At 46.3% G+C, this 26,217-nt stretch overlaps 1 protein-coding gene across 1 annotated transcript; it reads right to left on the bottom strand.

Moving 5' to 3' along the window:
• Positions 1-26,217, bottom strand: LONP1 (lon peptidase 1, mitochondrial). Its single transcript, XM_063357929.1, has 18 exons — positions 25,914-26,217; positions 23,691-23,779; positions 23,152-23,271; positions 20,344-20,572; positions 19,719-19,780; positions 18,998-19,127; positions 18,515-18,598; positions 16,621-16,841; positions 14,398-14,536; positions 12,120-12,298; positions 10,861-10,948; positions 9,281-9,403; positions 8,370-8,486; positions 7,940-8,080; positions 7,689-7,854; positions 3,370-3,578; positions 1,901-2,065; positions 1-385 (listed from the first exon to the last, which is right to left on the bottom strand). Exons 1-18 carry the CDS (start codon positions 26,016-26,018, stop codon positions 221-223), a joined length of 2,532 nt encoding a protein of 843 aa, XP_063213999.1. The 5' UTR covers positions 26,019-26,217; the 3' UTR covers positions 1-220.

Below are 26,217 nucleotides of genomic sequence, written 5' to 3' on the forward strand. Positions count from 1 at the left end.
TAAAATGCCACAATTTTATTGGAAATACTTAATGTGGATCATAATTCAATATTAAAGAGTGAGAAATACTTTATTCTACCAAAGCCATAATTCATTTCAGCAGCTGCGCAGCAGCAATAGCTCCATATCCCACTTCAGGATTGCCCCCAGGTCACCCGTGTCTGGGCAGGGGCTGAACGTGAAGGGACAGGCCACGTCCCAGCCATCAGGCTGGTGAACGTCATCCTCCAGCGGAATCCAGCTTTGAAAATGCTATATCAAATACCTCCTTGTAGTGCTCAACGAAGTGCACTTCTAGTCCTTCTGTAATGAATCCAGCAAGGTCGTAATAATCCTTTTTGTTCTCTGATGGCAGAATGATGCAGGTGACACCTGCCCTCTTTGCCTGTGGGGAAAAGAAAGTTATGCAGTCTGTTGAGTCCTAGAAATCCATCAACCCACTAGAAACACACTCCCATTTTAGAAAGCAAGAACAGTTAATTTAGGAGCACGATCTGGCTTTACTCTGTTCTTTGGAGAGTGGCAAGGGCATTACAGGAGGTGTCGCTAAGGATGGATCGTGTTCTAAAACTCCTCCAAACCCTCTCCAGTCCCACCTCCTCAGCTGCAGGAACAGCTGAAGGGGGAGGTATTTTAGTAGGGCTACGTCAGCACATCAGGGGATTGTTTAAACCAATTCATACTCCTTTACAGAGTTTTGAAACTCTTTTCCAACTTGGGTGAGGATGAACCCTACGATCGAAGGAAGAATTAGAAACGGCTTATCAGACCAACCCACCACATCAATATGCAAGACCCACAGAACCTTCTGATAGGGACATCTGCATCGGAAGGAGCACAGCAAGTGGAGCCCACTCCGCACTGGCAGGTTTGTGGGTGATCCTGCACTTACCCTTGTGTGGCCACTCACACTCCTGCAAGTGCAGCCAGTCACCAGTGCCACAGACATCCCTATCCCATGCTAGTCCTTCTGTACCGACTACTACAAAACAAACTGCAAAACTACCCATTTTAAAGCCGCACGGGGAAAAGGAATCACACTGCAGAAGGCTTTAGCCCAGAGAGATCTGGGGACAGAACACATGTGAAGACCCAGCTCAATGGGCTACTGAAAGAGCTAATCCCCTTCCTGACAGAAAAACGTGTGTGATGCAAGGCTGATGGAGGCAGGAGCTGTGCAGATGAAAAATATGGAGAGAGATTCAATGCTTAGAAAAATATTCTGAAAATGGCAAAGGGCCGAAACCAAAACAAGCAAGCACCACTATAAATCCAGTGCCTGCAAGAGTGCTTCAGAGAACTCAGTCTATATAGCTTACGAAAACCAAAAAAAAACCAACAAAAAAAAGAGGATTAAGTAACTTGATTATGATGCACAAAGAAAGTTCACAGGGGAAAGCGCAAGACACTAAAAGTAAGTTCCTTCCATCTAAAACAGAAAAACATGGGGATATCTGTATGAAAATTTAAGTCAGACAAATTCAAGCTGGAACAGAGCCTTCATGTCAAGAATGATACCTTACGGATACCGCCAAGTCTACCCTGGATGCCCTCCTTGAACAGGCAGTTCAGGCCAGCACAGATTATTGCACCGTACCGGTCTGTGACACAGAAGACAGCTTTAACAGCCAGATGATCCCTCCCACCCTTAATTCCATCAGTCTGGTAACCAGATCAACACAGATGCCCCGGCAGAGAGCCTGGGGTCCCATCTCCTTCCTGACGGCCAGAGGCGCAGGCAAGATCCTCGCGTTCCCCCAGCAGGCGTCTCCACAGCATCTACTGAATCCCTGCCTCTCCCACCACCGCAGCAATCACTCCGGCTGTCCCAGTCACCACTGAGCTGAGTCCAGGGCTCTCTCCCACGGATGATGCACAGGGACAAGATGAGAGCTCTTACCGCAATGGTCTTCTCCTTGATTCCACCAACAGGAAGAATTTTTCCAGTTAATGACACCTCTCCGGTCATGGCCACGTTCTGCCTCACCGGGCAATTCATGGCCAGCGACAGCAAAGCTGTTACTATAGTACACCCCGCACTTGGTCCGTCCTTCGGTGTCGCTCCCTGTTTAAAAACAAAGCACAAGCCCCTGCCTTTAGCTCATGCAAAGAGTAGCAAAGCCTGACAATACCTTTGCCATTGCTGTTTTAACACGGCCCCAGTTTCTGGGGGTCTCACAAAGGTTTTCGTGAAAGCGTCGCTGACGGAATCCTGCTATTGGAATTGGCCGCTCTATTAACAAGGATGTCAGTCCTCAACCGATGCATGAGGAATAATTCATGAGCCTGCACTTTGGTTTCAGGCCTGATGCCACCACAATACTCATCAGGCGGAGGACTTTGAACACGCAGTGCGAGCAAAAAAAACCAGCATGAACGCTTTGAAGCTTTTTGTTGGCCTAAGCCAACCATGGAAAGAAGTAACAGAGGTCAGCACTGCAAGGGAAGAGAGCACCAAGAGCCACAAAATAGCGGAGGACAATACTGAAAACCATTCGAGACAGAAAAGATCATTCAGTTTAGAAAGCCCAACAAAGTCCAGGCCTAAACTGGTGACAGTCTGCATTTATCTGAGATCAAACGTGTCTTTGAGGTAAGAGCAGAAGAAATTAATGTTTGAGAGGGAGCAGAGGCAGGTGTAGCGTCTGCTGTTTCCTGATCCTCCAGGAAACCAACACACAGATAGCAGGGAATTACCTCCACAGACCCAGGGCAGCTGCAACAAGGAGACTGTGGACTAGGTTAAAGCACGCAACAGTTCAGAAGCAAAGCCTGGGCACAGTGATAGTACAAACTTTGTCTTCAGTAAAGAACCTGCCCAAGGCCTTTTACACAGCACACGAGCCCCACTGAGCATCGTGCGCATCTATTTTCAGTTCCAAACACGGTCAAAACGCAATCACTGCCGTTATACGGACTAGGAACCGTGGCACGGAGACCAAGACTAGTATTTTCAATTATCTGTAAATGACCTGAAGCCTTTACGAAGGCCTGGTAACACAGGCACCTAAACTTGGGTTTCCTTGTAGCTGCATACAAGATTTTAGCCAAATCACTTCTCTCTATGCCATGGTTTCTCCATGCTGTGGCACGACAGGGCCAATAGCTACAACGAAAGCCCAGGATTCCTTGGAGCGTTATGCAAGCCCCTGTATTCTCACCACATGCTTGCTGCAGAAAGGAATGGAAACATAACTCATGAGAATGCTTTCACAGGACCCTGAAGAAAATCATCTTTTTTAGGTTTTACTGCTAAAAGAGGGCATTCTGCACCACGTATGGACAAACGAAGTGCTTTCCAGCTTCACGTCTAGGGGAGCAAACCAGCCTAGCTGCTATGCATGCTCTGTGAATTCTGCATCAGTTTACCTCTGGCACGTGCAAGTGGATATGGGAAGACATGAGAAAGTCATTGTTGGGGTCCTTCTGCATAAGAAAGGCTCTTGCAAACGTGTAAGCTATTTTGGCACTCTCTTTCATTACATCTCCCAGTTGCCCTGTTACTTCAAGGGACCCATCCTTGTTCTCCGCATCTTTGGGTCGCCTCAAGGATGTTTCAACAAACAGAGTGGAACCTCCTAAGAAAGAAAAGAAAAACAACATCCTGAGAAAAGTTAAAGGAAAATCAAACCAGGAGGTTTGGGTGAGGCAGAAGCAATATCAAGAATTTGGAACTGGGGCTCTCTGATGAGAAATTAGCTCTTGGGTAAAGGGCAGTTGAAACCTGCTCTTCAAATTCCCTCAGGAAGGCTGGAAATCTCAACAGCACTGCACCAACAGTCTCCATTCATTGCTTCTCTGGACTTCACACTCCACCAATGCGGGTGCAACCCCTACTTAGTGGAAATAATCAATAATTCTAACAGTTTCAAGTTCTTCATAGCCAAAAAGTAAGATGAGCTCATACCATAACACACTTCTGGCCAGTTCAGCTTTCCAGCATCTATTTACCCTCACTTATCATTTCTCTCTTAACTACTTCTCAACTACGCAAGGTAGAGCATACAGGGGTCGCCTCCTTTGCTGTGTGCTGTATTTCCATCCTGTGGTGCACATAAGCGCCCAATTAATAGGGGAGTAATCCAACGAGCGGTAATTAGCCAATGCACCCACCCAACAGTGCCAGAATACCCGTATCCGCCCTTGACATTGAAAGCCAAGTCGGTGTTGCAATGTCATCGAGGAGACACAGCGTGCCTCTGCTGTGCCCGAAGTCAGAGTGGCACCTCCTGCTTTTAAGGAAGCAGCTAAGGTTTTGTCCTCTCTGAAAAGGCTTGTGCTTTTCAGAACCCAGGACTTTGGGTTCTTTGACAACAGTTTGATTTACAAGACACCAGGCCTGCTGGTAATGGGTGGAAATAGCTTACCTTGCAGGGGGAAAAGGGTTCTAGGAAAAGGGTTCTAGGACAAGACTTATCAGGGCTCATTGAGAGAGCTTTAAACTAGATTCGAAGGGGGTGGAGATGCAACTGGGCTTGCCAGTGAGGTGCCTGGGTGTAGTAGCTCAGCACTTGTGGGGGAGCGTGCCAGTATTTTTGAGAACCAGAAGGCATACCGCACCTCGAGGGTGAAAACTACGCACACGACTCCCTCTCTGAAATGCTTACACACCAACGCACGCAGCACGGGGAACAAACAGGAAGAGCTGGAGATGTGTGCGCAGTCGCAGGGCCACGATCTCATTGCAGTTACTGAGACGTGGTGGGACAGCGCACGTGACTGGAATGCTGTCATGGATGGCTACGTCCTTTTCAGGAAAGACAGGCCAGCGAGGCGAGGTGGTGGAGTTGCTCTTTATGTGAGAGAGCAACTGGAATGTTTCGAGCTCTCCCTGGGGGAGGATGAAGAGAGAGTTGAGAGCTTGTGAGTAAGGATTAAGGGGCAGACAAATATGAGGGACACTGTTGTGGGTGTTTATTACAGGCCACCTGATCAGGGTGGGGAAGCTGATGAGGCCTTCTACAGACAGCTGAAGGTAGCCTCGAAATCACAGGCCTTGGTCCTCATGGGGGAGACTTCAATCACCCTGATACCTGCTGGGAAGGCCACACAGCCAGGCACGCACAGTCCAGCAGGCTCCTCCAGTGTATCGATGACAACGTTTTGACTCAGGTGGTGCAGGAGCCAACAAGGAGAGGTGTACTACTGGACCTAGTACTGACAAAGAGGGACGAATTGGTGGAGGACATGAAGGTTGGGGGCAGCCTGGCTGTAGTGATGACGAGAACAGAGAGTTCAGGATCATGGGTAGCATGCACAAAACAAGTAGGATTGCAATGTTGGACTACAGGAGGGCTAACTTTGACCTCTTTAAGAAACTGCTTGGAGATCCCGTGGGCTAGGGCTCTGGACGGTAGCGGGGCTCAAGAGAGCTGGCTGGGATTCAAATACCACTTTCTCCAAGCTCAGGATCGGTGCATCCCTAAGAGCAAGAAATCAGGCAACGGAAGCAGGAGACCTGCATGGCTGAGCAGGGAGCTTCTGAAAAAGCTCAAGTGGAAGAAGGAAGTTTACAGCACGTGGAAGAAGGGACTGACCATTTGGGAAGGTTACAAGAATGCTGTCAGAGTATGCAGGGATGATGCGAGGAAAGCCAAGGCCTCCTTAGAATTCAACCTGGCAAGGGATGTCAAGGTCAACAGGATGGGTTTCTTCAAGGATATCGGAAGCAAAAGGAAAACAAGAGAAAATGTGGGCCCACTGCTGAATGAGACAGGAGCCATGGTGACAGAGAACACGGAGAAGGCAGAGTTACTGAATGCCTTCTTTGCTTTGGTCTTTACTGCTCAGGCCTGCCCTCAGGAGTCCCAGACTTCGGAGGTAACAGGGAAAGTCTGGATGAAGGAGGACTTCCCCTTGGTTGAGGAGGACAAAGTTAGAGATAAATTAAGTAAACTGGATATCCGCAGATCCATGGGTCCTGGTGGGATGCACCTGAGAGTGCTAGTGAAAGTAATTACTGGGCCTCTCTCCATCATCTTTGAAAGGTCCTGGAGAACAGGTGAGGTGCCTGAGGACTGGAGGAAAGCCAATGTCACTCCAGTCTTCAAAAAGGGCAAGAAAGAAGACCCAAGACAGGCTGGTCAGCCTCACCTCCATCCCTGGAAAGAGGATGGAACAGGTTGTTCTGGGCATCATCTCAAAGCATGTGGAGGAAAGGAAAGCTATCAGAAGTAGTCAACATGGATTTACCAAGGGGAAATCACGTCTGACTAATCTGATAGCCTTCTATGATGGCATGACTGGATGGATAGATGAGGGAAGGGCAGTGATGTTGTCCACCTTGACTTCAGCAAGGCTTTCAACACCGTCTCCCGCAGCATCCTCATAGGGAAGCCGAGGAAGTGTGGGTTAGATGAACAGACAGTGGGGTGGATTGAAAACTGGTTGAAAGACAGAGCTCAGAGGGTCGTGATTAGGGGCCCAGAGTCTAGTTGGGGGTCAGTGACAAGTGGTGTTCCCCAGGGGTCAGTACTGGGTCCAGTCCTGTTCAATAAATTCATCAATGACCTGGATGAAGGGACAGAGTGCACCCTCAGCAAGTTCGCTGATGATACAAACCAGAAGGCTGTGCCACCATCCAGTGAGACCTGGACAGGCTGGAGAGCTGGGCAGAGAGGAACCTCATGGAGTTCAACAAGGGCAAGTGTAGGGTGCTGCACCTGGGGAGGAATAACCCCCTGCCCCAGGACAGGTTGGGGCTGACCCACTGGAGAGCAGCTCTGTGGAAAGAGACCTGGGAGTCCTGGGGGACAACAGGATGCCCATGAGCCAGCGATGGGCCCTTGTGGCCAAGAAGGCCAATGGCATCCTGGGGGGCATCAAGAAGAGCGTGGGCAGCAGGTGGAGGGAGGTCATCCTCCCCCTGTGCTCTGCCCTGGGGAGGCCGCACCTGGAGCGCTGGGTCCAGTTCTGGGCTCCCCGGTTCCAGAAGGACAGGGAACTGCTGGAGAGGGGACAGCAAAGGGCTGCCAAGATGCTGAGGGGGCTGGAACACCTCTCTGATGAAGAAAGGCTGAGGGATTTGGGTCTCTTCAGTCTGGAAAAAAGACGGCTGAGGGGGGATCTTATCAACACTTATAAATACTGAAAGGGGGGGTGTCAGGAGGATGGGGCCAGGCTCTTCTCAGTGGTGCCCAGGGACAGGACAAGGGGTAACGGGCACAAACCTGACCATGGGAAGTTCCATCTCAAGACGAGGAGGAACTTCTTTCTTTTGAGGGTGTCAGAGCCCTGGCACAGGCTGCCCAGAGAGGTGGGGGAGTCTCCGTCTCTGGAGACATTCCAACTCCGCCTGGACGCGTTCCTGTGCCACCTGCTGTGGGTGACCCTGCTGTGGCCGGGGGTTGGAGGAGATGATCTCCAGAGGTCCCTTGCAGCCCCTGCAAGTCTGTGATCCTGTCTGATTTTAATCATTGCTGTTCCTAATGTATATGGTTCATATGAGACACAGAGCATAAAGAGAAAACATGCTGGCCTGAAGCTAAAATGAGTCTGGGTAAGGGAATAAGAAAGGGTCCCTTCTTCAGGGAAGAAGTAGTCAGGATCTAAAAGGCCACAGAAGTTAATTTTACTAGTGCCAGTAAACTTCACTGGACTCAGTCAAACTGAATTTTCCCTACCGTCACATTCAATTTTTAAAAGTTATATGGAAATGTAGACGTTAACACAAAGGCATTTTGTCTCACCCATAGCTGTCCAGGCCAGACCCATCACCACTCCTGGAGGAGTGGTTTCATACATGCGATCCACAGTGAAGATGGGCTTTCCTACAAAGTCCTGCAGGTTTTCAGGTGTTACTTGGACCATCTCTGCTTCTCCACTCACAATTTTATACGCAGATTTCCTCAATACCTGAGTGAGACAGTAATTTGTTTCTGTAGAAAAAGCTGAGAAGGCTCAAGCACAGTGGTCATGGTTACACACAACTTTCCCTCACCTTTTCTACTTGTTTCTGCAGATTCCTCACCCCACTCTCTCTGCAGTACTGCTTGATGAGAACAGTCAGGACATCCGATGTGATTTTGGCTTTGTTTTCATCCAAGCCACACAGAACTCGTGCTTGAGGGACCAAGTACCTCTGAAAGAAACCATCCCCCACATCCTTCTGTTAGTATTTGTGACAAAAGCCTGGTGGTTCCAACTCACTCAACTTCATTCTGCTATTAGCTCTATGCCATCTCCTGGAGTCCACAGCCTGTGGAACACTGGAGTTACTTTAACTGGGTTTTCAAATCAGTGGAACTCTGTCCAAAAATGCCACGTGCTTAATTTTTTTTTGGACACAGTTGACTGTAAATATATAAGCCCGAATCTGCCAAAAACATTTTATCAGATGTAGTTCATAGCGCATCAGTGGTTTCTCTTACCTCTGCAATTGCAAGTTTCTCTTCTGCTACATATCCTGATACATTGATCACTTCCATTCTATCCCGCAGCGGCTCTGGAATGGTTTCCGTCACATTGGCAGTACAAATAAAAAGCACCTAGAAATATTACACCATCCTATTAAGCATTTTCATTAGCCTGCTGCTCTACCCCAAGCAATAGTTCCTCAGTTCTCTATTTCTCTGCCTGAAGGGCTGGAGCAAGATCAGCGTCTCTGTGGAATCTAGTTTTTATTACAGGAAAAGTTTTGGATTTTAGAACTACGTAGTAGGATGTTCCAAAACAGATGTTTAGAAATACACACAGCACAAAACTGGGAAGTTGGAATGGTCCGATATGGACCAGGAAACTGTTTGCCTAGGGAGATCTAGATCTCAGTTTAAGTTATTCCTACCTTCTATGAAGTTAGCACAGAAGTGACCAATTATGTATACAGATTTCTAATCCATCGATTCTGCAATTAATGCAAGATGCACAAAAGTGCAACTGTGTGCAAAGACAACCAATTTCAAAAGCTTGACAGCAGTATGAGGCCACCTCACTTCACTGGAAGTCTGTCAATCATTACATAGAAGAAAAACTGCGTTTTCTAGCTGAGACCATGCATCTTTGTGTTCCTAGCTCTGCAGAGTTACAGCTATAGCAAATACACCGGTGATCGTGTCTTAAGTACACACAGACACTTTGGTGATCGTGTTATCTTAAGTATATACAGACACCTTGGTTAAAGCCAGCTCCTGCAGAGAGCGCCCTACACCACTCATGACTCAATCTCATCTGTCAGACTTTCCAACTGACTGAAACGTCAGCATCTTTTCATGGACAGGAAATCTCTGCATTGATACGCATTCATACGTTCCAGCTTTACAACCTCTGCAGAAGAGAAAAATACCTTTGATAAATCCACAGGAACATCAAGGTAATGATCCAAGAAGTTGGAGTTCTGTTCTGGGTCCAACAGCTCTAGAAGGGCTGAGGATGGATCCCCTTGATATCCTCTTCCTATTTTATCTACCTATGGGAGAAAAAATTTAAGTGCTCTAAGAAGTCTCTCACCACAATAAATTCTCACACAAAGAGTCTTTAAAGGCTCCACCTGAAAATCTTCATGGGTTTACTCATAAACAGCCACTACCAGTCTATCAGTTTCCTGTGCATTCACTCAAGTCCCCACTCTACTACTGCGTGAACACAGGACACGCCTGCCAAGACACAGGACTTTAGCAGTGTTGTAGAAAAGCAACGTGAAGTCTCGGGGAATGTGCATACAATCAAAAGCAAGTGAGTTATCATGGAGCAACAGGCTACTACACCTTAAGCTAAGCTATACTCACAGACCAGAATACTTACTCCACAGTGGGAGGACTGCAGGGTGCTAGCTTGTATCATTTCCCTAATATGTAAGCTAAGACACTCTCCTTACTCTGACCAAGGTGTGAAGTGCCTATACACAGCCAGTCATCACAGCCCAGCTAGTGACCTTTGCTGCTTTCACAGCATCATAGACCAATTGAGCCTGGTAGGGCCTTCTCGAGGTCATCTTGTCCAACCCCACTGCCCAAGCAGGGCCACCTAGAGCTGGCTGTCCAGGACCACATCCAAGACTGTTGTCTCTTTCAGCACTGTTCACGTCCGCAGAAGAGGAGGTCACAACAGGGCTGCTCTCCACTGCTTTTTCTCCCTAAAGAGTAGCACTACCTAGATGGACGTAATGCAATTTCCTACTATGGCCGAGGCAAGGCTCCTCACCAACACCGCTGAAGTGCCATGACCTACAGGTTTCATTACCTTTCAAATCAATCTACTCATTGGTTACACTACACTGCAAATCATTACCCAGTTTCTTGGTCCCTCATAGCATTCCAAAGGCATCCGCTGTTGGCATTTACGAGGCACGGCACACAAGGAGGCTAGAGGGACCTTTAGTCTATTCTGAACACCTGCTATTATATCCTGTCGCTTTTGCTTTTCCACAAAGCAGCAGGCTGGCGGCCCCGTCTCATTTATTCTCAACCAGACCACAAATTGACTGTAAGCATCTTATTCCTTTTAGTCTTGCTTTACACCCGCTAAGTGAGCGACTCTTTCTAGTTATCACACGGACAACACCGTTTTTGTGCACAATGATGTACCCACACCTAGGTAGGGAACACCAGACCTACTGAACCTTCTGAATATCCAGCCAGCTCCATTATCCTTGCAAGGATAACGGATCCAGGATCCTTGCAATCCAAATCGCTGCAGTTTAATGAGAAGGGCACAACTGAAATACTAAAGTTGAAGTCTATTACAGGAAGAAAAAACAAAGGGTCTAAGGTATCACTGTCACCCAAAGAACTTGAGACCCCAGCTTCATTTAAATAAAAAACCCTGGGATTTTTAGGAGAGTTACTACTTCACCTTTTCTTTTGGGGTCAAGAATTGATACATGCTTTCAAGAGGAAAAACTAGAAGAAAGACCAGATACATCACCTCATCAATCAGTATCAGTGGATTCTCTGTCTTGGTCTTCTTCAGACACTGGATGATTTTTCCTGGCATTGCTCCAACATATGTCCTCCTGTTTTACCAGAGACTGTGTTTAGGGACTCATTGTGAAGGACAGCACACATCACGCAACATAGCACGCAGCTGATGGAGCAGGTATATCCTGCTGGGAAACAAGTCTCTATTTCTCCTACGTCTATCAAAAGCATTCTGCATCACCCCACTCAGCACCAAGACCCATCTGGTCTGTTTCTAGTAGAGACCGGACATGAATTTTGGCAGAATACTCCCGGACTGCAGTTTTTATCCCTAGTTTTAACCACTTTTAAAATCAGAGGGAAGCGAAGAGGTAAGGCTGAGAACAGAGCTGTTTGAATAGTGACTTCTTGGGTTTTGGGTAAAGAAACATCAGAAACGGGAACGTTTCATTCCCTTGCTTGTTAGGGACAAAAAAAGAAGAACGGTGTAAATCAAAAAATACACTGAAGGGACAAACTGCTAATAGCAAAACTTGATCTTTCTGCTAGAGGGAACTGGCATCCAGGAACAGGCAGAAGCAGAGCAAGAGGGTAACAGAGTGAATGCCAAGAGGCTCAGAGCAGAGAACATCCTGAAAAGTATATGAAGTATTTCTCTCCAATTCCGTATCATATAGGGCAGAACCTTGGAGGCTCAATTCATGCTGCAGATCAGCTGCTACTCCTAGTTTGAAAACACTGCTAGTTTTGTTTTCAGGTGTACTTGGAAGGAACATAAACCCGTGGCAGGGTTGGATTTACTGATTTTTGTATTTATGTCTTCTTCTCCCCATAAATACTCTTGTTCCCAAGTTTTCCTCATGCAGCACCTATCTCCTGATTATTCGTAAACCAATTCTCAATCACACCTGAACACGTGAATGACTCTGTTCAAGCTGTCACCGTTGTCTAGTGCTGGCATTTATAGACACACATGAACTGGCATTTGGCATCAGTCCAACGCTTTTGGGTACCTCACACAGCTTTTCAAAGATCTCCCATGAGCATATACAAGAAGCAGGGAGCAACTGCACTTAGAGATACAACTATGATTATGTTCCTAACTCTGCCCTTTGCTATCTTTCTCACCTCTTCCTATATGCCAACGCCTGTCAGCAAAGGTTGGCGGAACACAGATGAAAGCTACACACTTTGTCCAACTTCAGTTAGGTTCCTATTTTGACAACATTAGTAAAAATTGCTAGAAACTGCTGGAGTTACACTAACCTGTGTCCTTTAATTTCTGCTACATCGGTCATCCCTCCAACACTGAAGCGGAAGTACTCTCTGTTTAGGGCTCTGGCAATGGAGCGGGCAATGCTGGTTTTGCCAACCCCAGGGGGGCCATAAAAACACAGGATCTTCCCCTGGGTGGATCCTCGCAGCTGGCTGACTGCTATGAATTCCTGCAGAACAGATGAAGGATCAGTAGCGAACAGAGGGCAACTGCAGCAACACCAAAATGTATTTGTTACTAGGTTGAGCAGCGATTACAAAACGAGCATCATACACAAAACTGCTCCCCAAAGGAGCTGGGGAGGGCAAAGGGGAGAAGCTAAGTAAGAATACTGGTTCGCCTCTTCCCTCTGGTTATTTACACACGTGGTTGTCCCTGGGTTTTGTGCTCCGTACTCATCTCCCTCCGCTGTTTTGGAGTGGGAAGACAGACTTCTAGTTCTTCTCACCTGAGTCTCTCAAGCTACATGTAAGCATCTCCTACTGTACCACTACTTATTCGCCAAGTTAAACTTGCATCTTTTCACACTCCTATGCTAGGAAACCCTCAAATAGCAATCAGCAGTTACAAAAATCACGTTTCAGAACTGAAGTCTCAACTGCTCATAGACTTACGGTGGAGAAATCACTGTGCAAGTGGGCAGAGAGGTGAGGCTGCCCTGTTACAGGTCAGTTATTTAGCAACATGAGCCCTAAACTCTTTCATCGACAGCACTGAACCCCACAGCAATACTATACAAGGACAATAGCACCAATCCAATTAAGGCTCAAGTTCACGTAGGTATTTCTCAGTACCTTGAAATAACCAACCTCGCTTGCATTGCTACAACCGGGGAACCTCCTCTGCGTGGAATTAATCACATCAATAATCAAAGCCACAGACCTGTACGATGCAACGCAATCTATTTTTGTATTCAGGCTGTGCCTAGTTAGCGTGAATGGTGCTGACAAGCAACGTTGAGAGACTAATACTCAAAAGGGGTTATCTGCTTGCAAGTGTGCAACAACAGGCTTACCATAAATCATTCAAAATAATAAATCAGACAGTGAGATTTAGTCACAAGTCTTGGGGACTACTAGGGAAAGAACCCCCTTTGGCTGTCAGCGAGGAGAAACTTCACAACCTTTATCTTTTTCTAGAAGATACTGGGGGAAAAAAAAAAAAAAAGCAATTTAATAAATGCAAAATCCCAGGATGTCTAAGAATTTACTATTCATTATATGTAACAACATCGTACCGTTAGCTTAGGAGATGCCTATAGAGTTTCTGTGCACAACAATTACTGAGGTGGCCAAACGCCATCAGTGCTGTCCCCAAGGTAACACAAAGCTCTGCTATATTAAGGACGTGGGAACAGTAAGAGAAACTGCCTTACTACACTCTTGGGAAGGAAATGGCCAAGGTGAAGGCCAGCCACACTCAACAGCTTCACCAAATCTGCTAAGCTCTCACCATGAGTTGTTACTGCAAAGTCAATAACTGCACCTGTCTCGCCTCCACTGGGCGCTTTCATGAACTTGCCCGGTACCATACAAATCCTGCCAGCACTAGGATTGTCTTTCACTGCTTGAATGCGCTGGGTGGCTACACGGAGGAGCCTATTCTTGTCCCCTGGAAAGGAAGGCAGTTCCCACAGCGAGCTGTTGAAGTTGTTGCAACCTGTTGCAAGTATCTACTCTTACCTAAAACAGCTTCCCTAACCACAGCAAGCACAGGCGGGACATCCTCAGGCAAAAGTGACAGAAGTTGTGGAACAAGGCAACACTGAAAACTACCCTGTCTGTTTATACGAGGGCTGTACTGCACAGACTAAACCCTTCAGCATCCAACGCGACTCTGGGGATAGGTAAAGGTTGTGAGGCAAGCATGCACCCTAGCTAACCTCCCCCCTCTTAATTTTAGAGGTATGAGTAGAGGTTCAGTGCATTTTAGAAAAGCAGTAACTTTGCCAGTCAAGCAGAACCATTTTAATATTCTCTGAATAAATTCATTAAAACCCAGAGATTGCTTCCCTTGGACACTTATTCATTTGCTCAGCATTAGGTAGTAAAACAGTATATTGCTGCTCAAAATCAGAATAAGACATTCCTTGCCAGGAGTAATTAAACACATTAGCTGATCACCAGAACATTCTGTTCTTTGATTCAGCTTTCTGTTTGATCCATGAATTAACACAAATTCAATGGAGAGCTGCAATATGAAAGACAACCAAAATGCCTGATGCTAAGCCAAGTGTGAAATGGGACACACTGCCTATTCCTGCCTTACCAGAATTCGCTTCTTGACGTCATCCATTCCATAATGATCCTCCTCCAGAACTGCTCGGGCTCTGGTCAGCTCCAGGTTCTCCTCGCTACACTTACCCCACGGGATGGATGTCAGCCAGTCCAAGTAGTTCCGTGTAACGCTGACAGAAACACACAAATGAGAGCGATTTGAAACAACCAGCTCGTGCCATCCTCCACTGCCTTCCAAAACATCCTCATCCAGAACAAGCGGCATATAAACTACTTATGGAAGGGAGACTACGAAAAGAACATCGTTATCTGGGCAGTCATTGCTAACCTTTCGTTGTGGTCTTCATTCCCTTGTCCCTCCTCCCCACGCTGCGCCCCCCCCCCCAAAAAAAAAAATCAAAGTTTTTTTCATAGCTTTTGCTTTCCTGAGACAAAGAACCTGGATTTCTGCACACAAATTCCCTGTATGATTTTTTTGGTGCAGGGCTGACGCCTGTCCAAAGATGAGCCGGATTGTTTGTAAGCTCTGCACTACTGTCAGCTGTTTGGATTAGGTCATGAAACTCAAAACAAATCCGCAAATTGGTCACGAAACCAATTTTCTCTGTTTCCCCAGTGGGCCAAGACAATGTAAAGAAGAAAGATTCCTGGCTCAGAAGCAAGGAAAACCAGCTGGATGTACAGCACATCAGAGAAAGGTTTAAGACTGGGAGACAAGGATGTTAGTGCAGAAGCTAATGGTAGAGATAATTTAAACAGACTGTCCTGATTTGAGGTAAAACAGAACCAATTTTTCTGATTTGTAATTTTACTTTTTAGCTGGGCCTCTTCTAACTGACTAACGTCTGAAATTAACAGCATCTTGTTCAGAAACTGTTCACTCTCAGAGGGGTAAGACCTGATTGTACCAAGGAACGGTGCGCACAGAGGCTCTTGCTTACACTTATTGCTGTACCAACCAAGGGCAGCGAACTTCGCCGTTTGCCCCGTTAGAGGGTCGGAAGCGGAGAAGCGCAGAGGGGTCCCACCTGCAGGGAGGAGCAGACGGGACAGGGGACCCCAAACCGACCATCAGGGTATTCCATCCCATCTGCACCACGCTCGGTGTAAAAGCTGAGGGATCAAAGGGGCAAGGGGGCTCTGGCTCGTTCTTTCTTCAATGGCCAGCGTCTGAGGAGGACCCTGTCTGTCCGTCTGCCTTTGATCCCGATCCCAGCATTCCTGACTCTAGTTCCGGAATTCAGCTCCCGTCTGTCGCTGACTCCAGTCTGGGACTTTCCCTGTGTCTGCTGGTGAAGCGATCGCCATCCTGGGAGCTGGATACGGTTTTGTATCTATTGTATACTTTTTTTTCTTTAATTTTTATTATTCTATTATTATTTACTATTTTCTTATTTATTATTATTTTCATTGAAGTAGTTTAGTTCTTTTTCTACACTCTTAAATCTCCTTCTCTCTTCCTCTCCTCTCTGAGGAGAGATGGGGGAAGGGCCATCTGTCGTTCTGCTTGGCCAGTCCGGCCAAAACCAGGACACAGACTGCTACCGAGGAGACCAGAAGCACGTAAAAGCAGCACTCGTCTGTTCTAAACTCTGTACGCTCAGATTAAGGATTCAAATGCACAGGGAGGTCTGCAAGATGCTGTAAACAGTAAATTGTGTGTGGTCATGAACACAGAGAAGCACAGCCTGCACACGACTGGCTGGTCCCAGGATTGACTCTACGGCAATCGCCACACCAACAGAGCTTCGGCTTTTTTCTCCCAAGTACTTCCTTCGCAAACTTGCTCCCACTGCTACTGCTGTGAGGGAAAGGTGCCGCGCCGGCTGTGAAGCCCAGCGCGTCTTTCCTAGCTTCCTTCCTCCTCCTCCTAGTATATGATCAGCAAGATGTTTCCCGTCCAAATGAAATTTCTGTCCTAAAACACCTAAGTGCAAGAGAGAAGAGCCAAAATGAAGGGCCGAAGGAATCACTGCCCATTTCATGAGGGGTAAGGAACTGCCCAGTTCTTATCCACAGCATTAGACTGCACAAGAAGACCTAAAATGATCAAAAGAGGCAAATTACAGTAAAACACAGGAGATCTGGAGAACAATCCTATAGCTAGGATGTGATCGTGTGCTACGCTCAGGGAAAACTGCTCTGACAAAAAGAGAAAAGAAACTCTTGATGTTTAAGAGCTTTGCAGAACTGCCTTGATTTCTCTCATTCTCCCAACTAACCCCGACAGCAGAGGACACAGCCGTGCACTCACTTGAACTCTGAGGAGTGATTATCCAGCAAGCCCAACTTGTTCAACTCTTCCTCTATCACATCCATGACATGTTTTGGCACAACCAGTTCCTTTAGTCGCTCACGGAATTTCTCTTCTATAGCATCCTTGTCCTCTTTTTCCAGACCTAGCTCTTTCTTAATGATCTTCAATTGCTCTTGGAGAAGATATTTGCGATGTGTTTGCTTGATCTTCTCCTCCACCTGGATGCAGCAACAAACACAGTAACTATTCTGTTCCTGGTACAACCCATCAAATGCTTGCAAATACTTCTCAGTTATGATCTCCTCAGCAACTGAAAATACTGCCTGGAATCATTTGCAGCATGTTCTAATATAAAAAGTGACTCTATGACATACTCCAGCTCTCTCCACATCTTGGTGGCCTCTGCTGGCCATGATACAGTACTTCAATGTTTTGTTGATGCTGGGGAGACCAAAAGCTGGGCAGAATAAGCCAGATGTGACCTCCCTAGTGCCAGAGGGGAATAACCACTTCTCTCGACCTTGCGTCTATACAACTGCAAACAGAGCCCAGTATGCATTCCGTCTTCCTTCCCACAAGGACAGACAGCTAATTTATGGTCAGCTTCCTGTACATCAGGGCCTCAAGGTCACTTCTGGAAAGCTATTTTCTATCCAGTGGGCACCCAGCCTATTCTCTTGCACAGGGTTATTCCAACCCAGGTGTGTGACTATTAATTTCTCTTGGCTGAACTTCAGAAGGTTCTTACTGACTCCCTGAGGGACACCACTAGTAGTTATTTGCAGTTAGACTTTATAGTGTTGATCACAACCCTTTCTGCCCAGAAGTCTAGCCAATTTTTTCACCCACCTTGTACTACATCCTTCCAGTCTGTAACATCCCAGTTTGGTCCTAAGAATACTAGAGCTGACCACAACAAAGGCCTTGCTAATGTCAGGGTATTGTTCTCCCTTTGTGCTCTAGGCCTTCTTATCAGAGAAGGCAATCAGGTTGATGAGGCACAGTTTGCTTTTTCGAAATCGCTTCTGCCCCTTCCAAATCATGTCCTCCTTCATTTGCCTGTACAGGGCTTCCAGGAGGATTTTCCCCATAATCTTCCCAGGGACTATGGGCAGACTGACATGTCTGTAGTCTCCTCGATTCTCTTTCCTGAAGATGGCCATGGCATTTACCTTTTTTCACTTACCAGGAATCTGGCCAATCACCACAGTATTTTAAAGACGATTGAGACAACAAAGCAATGACATTGATAAAGGCTGTCGGCATCCCTGGATGCACCCCATCTGGGCCCACGGACTGCACGTGTCCAATTTCTTTAAGAAGTCTCCGACAATTCCTACCCTGGTCCAAAAGCATTTTGCACTTAACATGAATTTTAAAATCCCCAATTATTGGCAGTTAATAAACCCAGGAACTTTTGACTCAGTACACACAAATCTTTGTACTTCCATCTACTTAGTTGCCATTTTGATGCCATTACTGTGTTCTGATTAAAACTTACAATAGTCAGTTCAGGGTGGTTAGCAGAGCGTCTTTTAAAATAACATTGTGCTATTTACACTATTATGTGCTATTTACACTATTATGCTGCATATTTTTTACACAAATGCTTGGTAAACTGCAGCCCTCTAGGATTTACCTGCTTGCATAAAATTACAACTTGGACGTGTTTTAATAGCAGATGCCACAGCCTCATGTCATTACTTTTTCAACGCGCATGAAAAAATCGAATTTACAATGGAAGAAGAATACCAAATCTCAACTCTAAGATAACCTCCCTTTAGAGTAGTACCATTGTCTTGCTTCAAAATTCTTCACTGGCTGTGCTAAGAATCACAGCGGTGGACAGGATATAAATACATACAAGGGATGCGTTACTTGAAAAACTTACCTCCCTTCCAAGACGCTGCTGAAGTTTGCTCAGCTCATATTCCTTCTTTAGAAGGGAAAGGGCTTTGTAAAGCCGTTTGGGAATCTGGAAGAGATAGACATATATTGAGTTTTCAGACACCGTAACTCTTGGAAACTCCCTGTGAGAAAGGAAGAATAAAAAGCTCCAACAGGTTGTCTAGGAGAACAGTCCATCACCTGCAGATGTAACAAGACGACCCGTGTAGCAATTCTACAACATGCAAACAATGCGCAAATTACAGTTATTTGCCACCAAATACGTAGAGCATCCTGTCTTTCCCTTAAGGCAAGTTATTAATGACTTACTGTGTCTCCTTCAACAGCAACCTCGTCACTGATATTAACCTAGTATCAAACCTAGTAGCGAAGTCCCCTCTGTACTGAGGCCGGTAAAGAAACCATGACATCTAACAGACATACTTTGATTCAGTTAGCACAGCTTTAGTTAAAAGCTTCATCTTACATTGGTTTCTTCCAAGATGTCTTGAAGTTCCTGTGACTCTGCCCCTGTGAGTGCCGCACCCATGTCACTCAGATAGATAGGGTTATCTACCACACGTTGTCCAGCCTGCATCATCTGAAGTACGGACTCTCTGAAAAAATAGTAATGAAACCCAAAATGCACGGTGAACTTTTACATTCATAGCGGAGCATCCTCATAGGGTTATTTACTTGTTATGGCAGAGTAAAGAAATGAAACACAGCCCAGTTTCACAGCAAAATAGCTCATTTTTAAAAAACTGGACTAAGCAAATACTCAGTAACAAACACATAAATCGCTTGAAAAAAGGAATGATCACCGATAAATAAAACCAAATGTATGAAATTCTCTCTTTACAGTTACGTAAAATATTTGTCTGCTAGTACGCTAAGACTCTGCTCACATTACATAGATCAGACCACGATATTTATTTGTAGTGAGCTTCACTTAGACCCAGGTCACTTGCCACAGGACTTTTCGTCCTACCTCGTATCTAAGTTTCACATCAGGCTTTCAAAACTTCCCGTTTCCAGCAATGGATGATAAAGGTTGCACCCCAAAACAAAATTCTAGGCGACAATTTAACAAATATCTCTTCCTCATTACAGCAAAAGGACAAGCGGATTGGAAAATCTCAGCGTAGTCCAGCTGAGATTTCGGGAACACACTGTTCCCGAAGCAGGGCAGCATGGGAAATACACACCTGTACAAGGGGTTCAAGGCAATGATGTCCCGGATTGTTTTGACAATTTCTGCAGTAAGCGCCTATAAACACAACAAAGATTTAATCAACAAAAAGACTGGAAAAGGACAGACAAGGCCTCAGTAGAAATACGACATTCCCCAACCTCTCCAGCACAGGAGCACAGAACCACAGGCCCTGGCCACCCATCTACAACGGTCTCCTGGAATGGTACTCGGTGCTGGGGTAGTTAATGCTCCTGGGAGACAAGGCGAGGCAAGAAGGGCTATAGGCTGGTCTCCTGCACAAAACTTCACTGGTTCGTGGCCAGAAGATAGGAGCAGGTTGACCACTCGAGTCATCCTGGAGCAAAGACTCAGGTTATCAAACCGGTACTACACAGGTTTAAGCACAACCCAACCACTTCATTCAGCAACTTTTTGAAACTATCAGTTCTAAAGAATTGAGCTGTTGTAATGAAAAAATCATTATTTTCATATAATCCTCTCATGCATCAACTTTGAGAAGGAGGGACTGATTTCTGAGGCCTGAAATTAGACCCTGATTTTAGAACTCTTCCTTCTAAGCAAGGAAATGGGGGCAACTCTACAGGACAAGCCTAGGCTCGCGTGATTAGTTCACTCACTTTAACCTCTTCTGTGATCTGAAAATCTTCGTGAACCACGTTCTCTACTTCTACCATGAGAACTTCCTGTGAGGAAGCAGCTACAGGATCTAGAACCACTTCCACAGCTTGATCCTTTGCTCCAGGCTCCTCTTCAGCCTCTTTCTTAGAGCGCTTCTGTTTCCTTCTAACTTTCTGTTTGTTCTCAGGCTCCTCAGGCTCAACCTCTAGTTGCTTGTTTATACGAATCCTGAAAGCCAAAAGAAATCAGCTACAAACAATTCTCCTCTGTTATATGTGATTTCAGCACGAAAAGGAGAGTTTAAATTGTATTTTGAATAAATTAAATTTCAAACTTTGACAAAGGTGACCGATTGTACGTGTTTTGACAAGATTTAGCTTTTGTTTCGTTTTGTCAAAATAAGGCTTGATTTAGTAAAACAGTAATAACCAAGTGGTAGCTATTGATAGGACTTAGTAAATTTACAATAAGTGAGTTGCCTTATAGAAGTTAGCTGACCACGGAGTAGCCTATTGGCGTCTGAAGGAGGCCAAGGGCAGATGACAGATCAGACACTGCGCTCGCTTAAACCAGTTGCAGAACTACAAACCCAGATTTCTAATCAGTAAAAGAAAAATAATTTCAGTGAACATGCACACAAAGGTCAATACCACAGACTGTCCGACTTCTTAGTGACAAGCTGCAGCCCATGACCAGAACAATTCATAAGGCAGCCCTGTCAGTACGCCTGCTCAGGCGCTAGTTTCTCTGGGTACCTGAACCAACAACTCTGAGGTGGATTCATACCCTCTTCTCGCCTCTCCTGAAAAGCAAGTTCACCGTTTCACTTTAGTTCTGAATATAATGTTCTGCTTTCTCAGTTTTCTGATTCTCAGCAATCAATCTCTCTGCTTTAAGACACATCTCTTGCATTATCTCCCGTAATACTAAATACTACCTATCATGTCTATAACGGACCTTGAAGTCATTCCATGCCCACACACTGGAAATTTTGGTCTGTTACACAAAGAGATTTCCTGCGTTATGATTTTGAAAGAGATCAACCCCACAATACTCTCCACAACAATTAATTGAGTATTAATCCCTAAAAGGGACAGGCTAGATCACATGGCATAATCAACTTCCAAAAAATTAGTTTCCCTGTTATTGTTTTTAAACTTTTCTGAATTTTGGCTGCTGTGCATACAACCTGACAGCAGATGTTTTCAATACAGATTACAACCTACAGTTCTCCAGAAAGGGATCAAAATCTTGCCCTCTCCGCTGGCTTATAAAGTTTCCCCACTAAAGACGAGTCTAGACAAACACTCAGGAACTGCAATAGCCTTTGACAAAGTTGTCTTACTACGCTGTGAATATGGAGTCCAAAAAACCTTGTGGTGCAGCAGACTCCCAGCTCCCGGGATAACTGCCGTTATGTGCAGGGTGTAGGTCTTACCTTCCATGGGATCTCCTTCAAAAAAGTAAGGCCTCCTCAACTACTCTGACTGTCTGCCGCTAGCAACTTCTGGCCACTCTTGTCAACAGAATAGAGTCACAGACAATTAAGTTCAAAAACATTTTCTGGAGGGTGGGGTTGCTGGTGGCGGAAATTGGTTGCTGGGCAGAAGAACGTGCCCTCGCAGGGCAACCGGAAAAGAGTTTGGCAGTAGCCAGCTGGCCAGTCAGCATGTAAATGTCTCTGGATTGACTACAGAAGCTGCCAGCCTGACCCAGAAGGCACGCTAGAATGTGTATGGGGAGAGTTAAGGGAGGGATTTAGAATTGAGAAGACCCACACTTGCAGGACACCACATTTCATTACTTTGGCTGCTGACACAAGAGTTTCCTTTTCTTTATTTTTCCCCGTAACCGCAGCATGCTCCTCAGATCTGATACCCAGTGTGGCTCCTGAGGACATGACTGACCAGTGCTCTGTGTCTCAATCAAATAAACAGAAACCAATTCACCACACCTTCCAAGTTATAGGGAAATATTTCAATACCAAGTAAACCAAAATCAACACCTGCCTATTTCCAAAATCTAATCAAACAGAATTGTGCTTTGATAATGCAGCAAGATGTCTAAGACTTAATTCAGAAAGCAGTCGACTTGCAAACTCATGCAAAATCAGCTTTGGGAAGTACTGCCCATTCTTTGCTGTCCTGAACAAACGCAACTGAAGCAAAGTAAGTGGGAGGTAAAAAGCAATGCTTTAAACCAAAACCCACCCTGAATCTGTCTTCCCTGCCATGTGTCTGTCCTTGTAGTTTCCCTGTTAATGGAAATTCATTATTTGATGCTTTTAAAACCACAACTTTATATTGTCTTAGCTCAAAAGACTTGGCACAAACAGCTAAACCTATATTCCCAACAATAACCCTGTTTTCTTCAATTTGGCTCTGGGACAAGATTATGCAGACAAGTCATAAATATAGTTCTGGACCACATATTTTTTTTTTTAAGCAAAAATACTGGTTTGAATTAGTTCCAGAAGACTTCTTTCACCATTACTAAGCCTCGCCGTACTTGTCGAAGAAACTGCTAAACTTCAGCTTAATGAATGCTTGCTTGCATCACATTACGGTTTATATGAGAATGACATGCACCAGCTCTTCCTTTCCGGGGCTAACCTGTCGCATCTGTAATAGTACTCACAACACTGGGGCTGGAGCACCAGAGCCCAATCAGGATACGTTGTGGTAACAACGCAAAAGCTTGCCATCCATGAGTTGTGCGTGAAAACGCACATACGTGGTGAAACGATAAAGGGATACAGCTGTTTATAAAGAAGTCCGGCGAGATGCAGTGGAAGCACAAGTAATTACCTTCGGTGTCCCATGACTATCATACGCAGCTTGTCTCCAAGATCCTGCATTTCATGAATCTGTACAAAAGTTCCCATCTGGTAGATTTCATTCAGATCCTCCACCACATCAGATTCATTGCTATCGAGGAAAAAAAAATTGGAGTAGATACTCAGAATCTTGAGAAAGCAGGTAAGATTAAAAAAGGAAAGAAACAACCACTTCTTGCAGAACTTTAAACTGGACTCGTGAGCAAAGACACTTCACTTTAGCTCACCATTACCGTCACGTAGCCCCTTCCCAAACCACCCAACTACCTGGATGGTTCACCTCCCACCCAAGTAATACTAGCCTTTTCTAAAGCGAGACACAAGGTCCTAGCAGTGCTGGCAGTGGCAATGAAAACTGTCATAGTAAGAGGATGGTCCAAGCCTAGACACAATTTCTGTAATACTATCCAAGACAGGGAATTTCAAATCATAGCTTTTAGTGTAAATGCAGCCTAGTCATGGAAATAGCTTATTTTTAAACTTGTAAAGAGATCAAGAGAAACAACTTACTTATCATCCTTTTTAAGGAAAACACCAGCATAAGGCTGGGCAAGACGAACCTTCCTCCTCAGCAGCTCAACCAGCTTCTTATTTTTCACCTAGGACAACAACAGGTATGAAGTCAGAGGTGGATTTTCCGTAAGCTTTGCACCCTCAGCTTGTAAGGCTGAAGGTGAAACCCTATGACTGAATTACGAAGTTCCCTTCCCCTTCCATACCCGTATGTCCCAGCTCTCCACTCCCACCGGGGAGCTAGTCCAATCTTCCCCATCAATTGCCTGAATTCTGCGCACCTGCCCTAGTTTAAATCCTCTTCTCCAAAGGTGCTTCTGTTCAATTCTTCTCCTACACCCACCAGCCCAACTGAGCTCCTGCTTTGAGTCCCAGCCAGTATTTCTTCCTGCTTTAATTTTCTTACTCCTCTCTGCTCTCCGGATGCCACACATCTGCCCCTGCCAGCTCTCCAGCACCACTATATTTGTTATGACAGCAGGCTGAAGCCTCCATGACCAAGAAAATACCTCCTCGTGAATTCTGCTGTTGTATGAAGTCATACTGCTGACCACTGAGGGTTCTTTCAAAGTGATGGACATAAGCTGCATCGCTCAATGCTTTTGACAATAAACAGCCTAGTCTTGACAGCGCAGCACGAGCAGGACTGTTGGCGTATTCTAATCTTGGCACACATATTTTAATTTTGCACGGTGTCTAGCAAAATGAGGTTTACCAGTGTCACAGATTTTAACAGAAAGAAGAAAATTAATAATTCCGTATTCACTGTAGAGACTTCACATTGTCAGGAAATAAAGTATTAAATGGCAGCACAATGAATTTGCAGGATAAGACAAAGCATTTAATGATTATCTTCACGTAAGACACTGTTGATCTATGCATTGAAATTAATGACTTACAGGGAAAAGTGTCATATGATTGCGTGCCTAAAGATCATAGAACGCTTTAGGTTGGAAGGGACCTTAAAGGTGATCTAGTTCCACCCCCCTGCCCTGGGCAGGGACACCTCCCACCAGCCCAGGTTGCTCCAAGCCCCGGCCAACCTGGCCTTGAACCCCTCCAGGGATGGGGCAGCCACAGCTTCTCTGGGCAACCTGGGCCAGGGGCTCACCCCCCTCACAGCAAACAATTTCTGCCTCACATCTCATCTCAATCTCCCCTCTTCCAGTTTGAAGCCATTACTTGTCATCCTACCATAATAATACATACTCCTCCTTCCCCCAACACACTTAGGAAGACACTAAAAGTTGCACATATTAGATTTGAACATGCAGAAAAAAATACTACAGTAGAAATAACATTATGATAAATAACACTATAAGAATAGGAAACTATTGATTCAGTCCTTGCTACCACTTAGCCCAAAATCAGACTGGCAAAATACCAGCGAGGGGCAAAAATATGAGTACTTGTTCCAAAATATTTCAGGAGGAAAAAGTATTTCTGGCCTGTGAGCTCAACTCACATGTGGAAGATCAAATTTATGGCCTTAAAAATATATATAGAGGTGCAGGGTGGAAAAGATCACACTCTGAAATTTTGCAATTACCATCCCCACCTCTCAGCACCCTCTCCCACCACAGCAGCGTTGCTCTGTACTGAACTCATGCGTTCTCCTCGCAGGTCACGGTTTACTGCCTTCACAAATGTTGTTCTTGGTGCTTTGACACAAGCCCACGAAGCTAAACCAAGGACACGTTTGTTTAACCTTCAGAAAAAGACCACGGAGAAGACAGCAAACTCTGGAAGAGTCTGCGTGAATCACTGACCTTCCCCGTTAGAAGAAGCGCTGCTGACTGATGCAATACTCATGAAACCCAAAGTCCGTAACTACCCCAAAAGAAACCACTATTCTAATACGGTCAGGCTAGATAGAAATAAACACTAAGAAGGTGTGGAGAGTGTTTCACACGTCGCTACCCTCCCCAGCACTCTAGAATTAAAAGAAACCTATAAAGACCAAGCGCGCACGGCTCTGAGGGGATGAGCACCGCCGGGACGGCCGGGAGCCGGCAGACGAGCTCCGGCCCTGCGCGCCTGGCCAAGGGCGGCCGGGCCGCCCCGCGGAACGCCCCGGCCCCGGGCAGGGCTCCGGGCCAGGCAAAGCCACCAGCTGCGAAACCGGCCCGGAGCCATCCCCCGCCCGCAGCCCCGGCCCGCTCTGCCTGCCCGGCCGAGCCGGCGGGGTCGAGCCCGGAGCCGGGCGCGGCGGCCCCTCACCTCGATGATCTTGATGAAGCGCGGGAAGACGGGGTTGCGCGTCACGGCGATGAGCGGCACGTTGGGAAAATGCTCCGGGACCATCAGCGGCGTAAGCGCCGTCATGACCGGCCCGGCCCCGCCAGCGTCCGCCCCGCCGCCGCCGCCTCCCTCCTCGCCGCCGCCGCCGCCGCCCTCCAGCGAGTCGCCCCCCGCCAGGCCGCCGGCGCTCCGCTGCTGCCACCGCGGGCCGGTGCTGAAGGCGGCGCGGGCCGGCGGCGCGGAGCCCCGCGGGGCCGGAGGGGCCGCGGCCGAGGCGGCCGCC

The sequence above is a fragment of the Chroicocephalus ridibundus genome, chromosome 22, assembly GCF_963924245.1.
Source record: "Chroicocephalus ridibundus chromosome 22, bChrRid1.1, whole genome shotgun sequence".
NCBI lineage: Eukaryota > Metazoa > Chordata > Aves > Charadriiformes > Laridae > Chroicocephalus > Chroicocephalus ridibundus.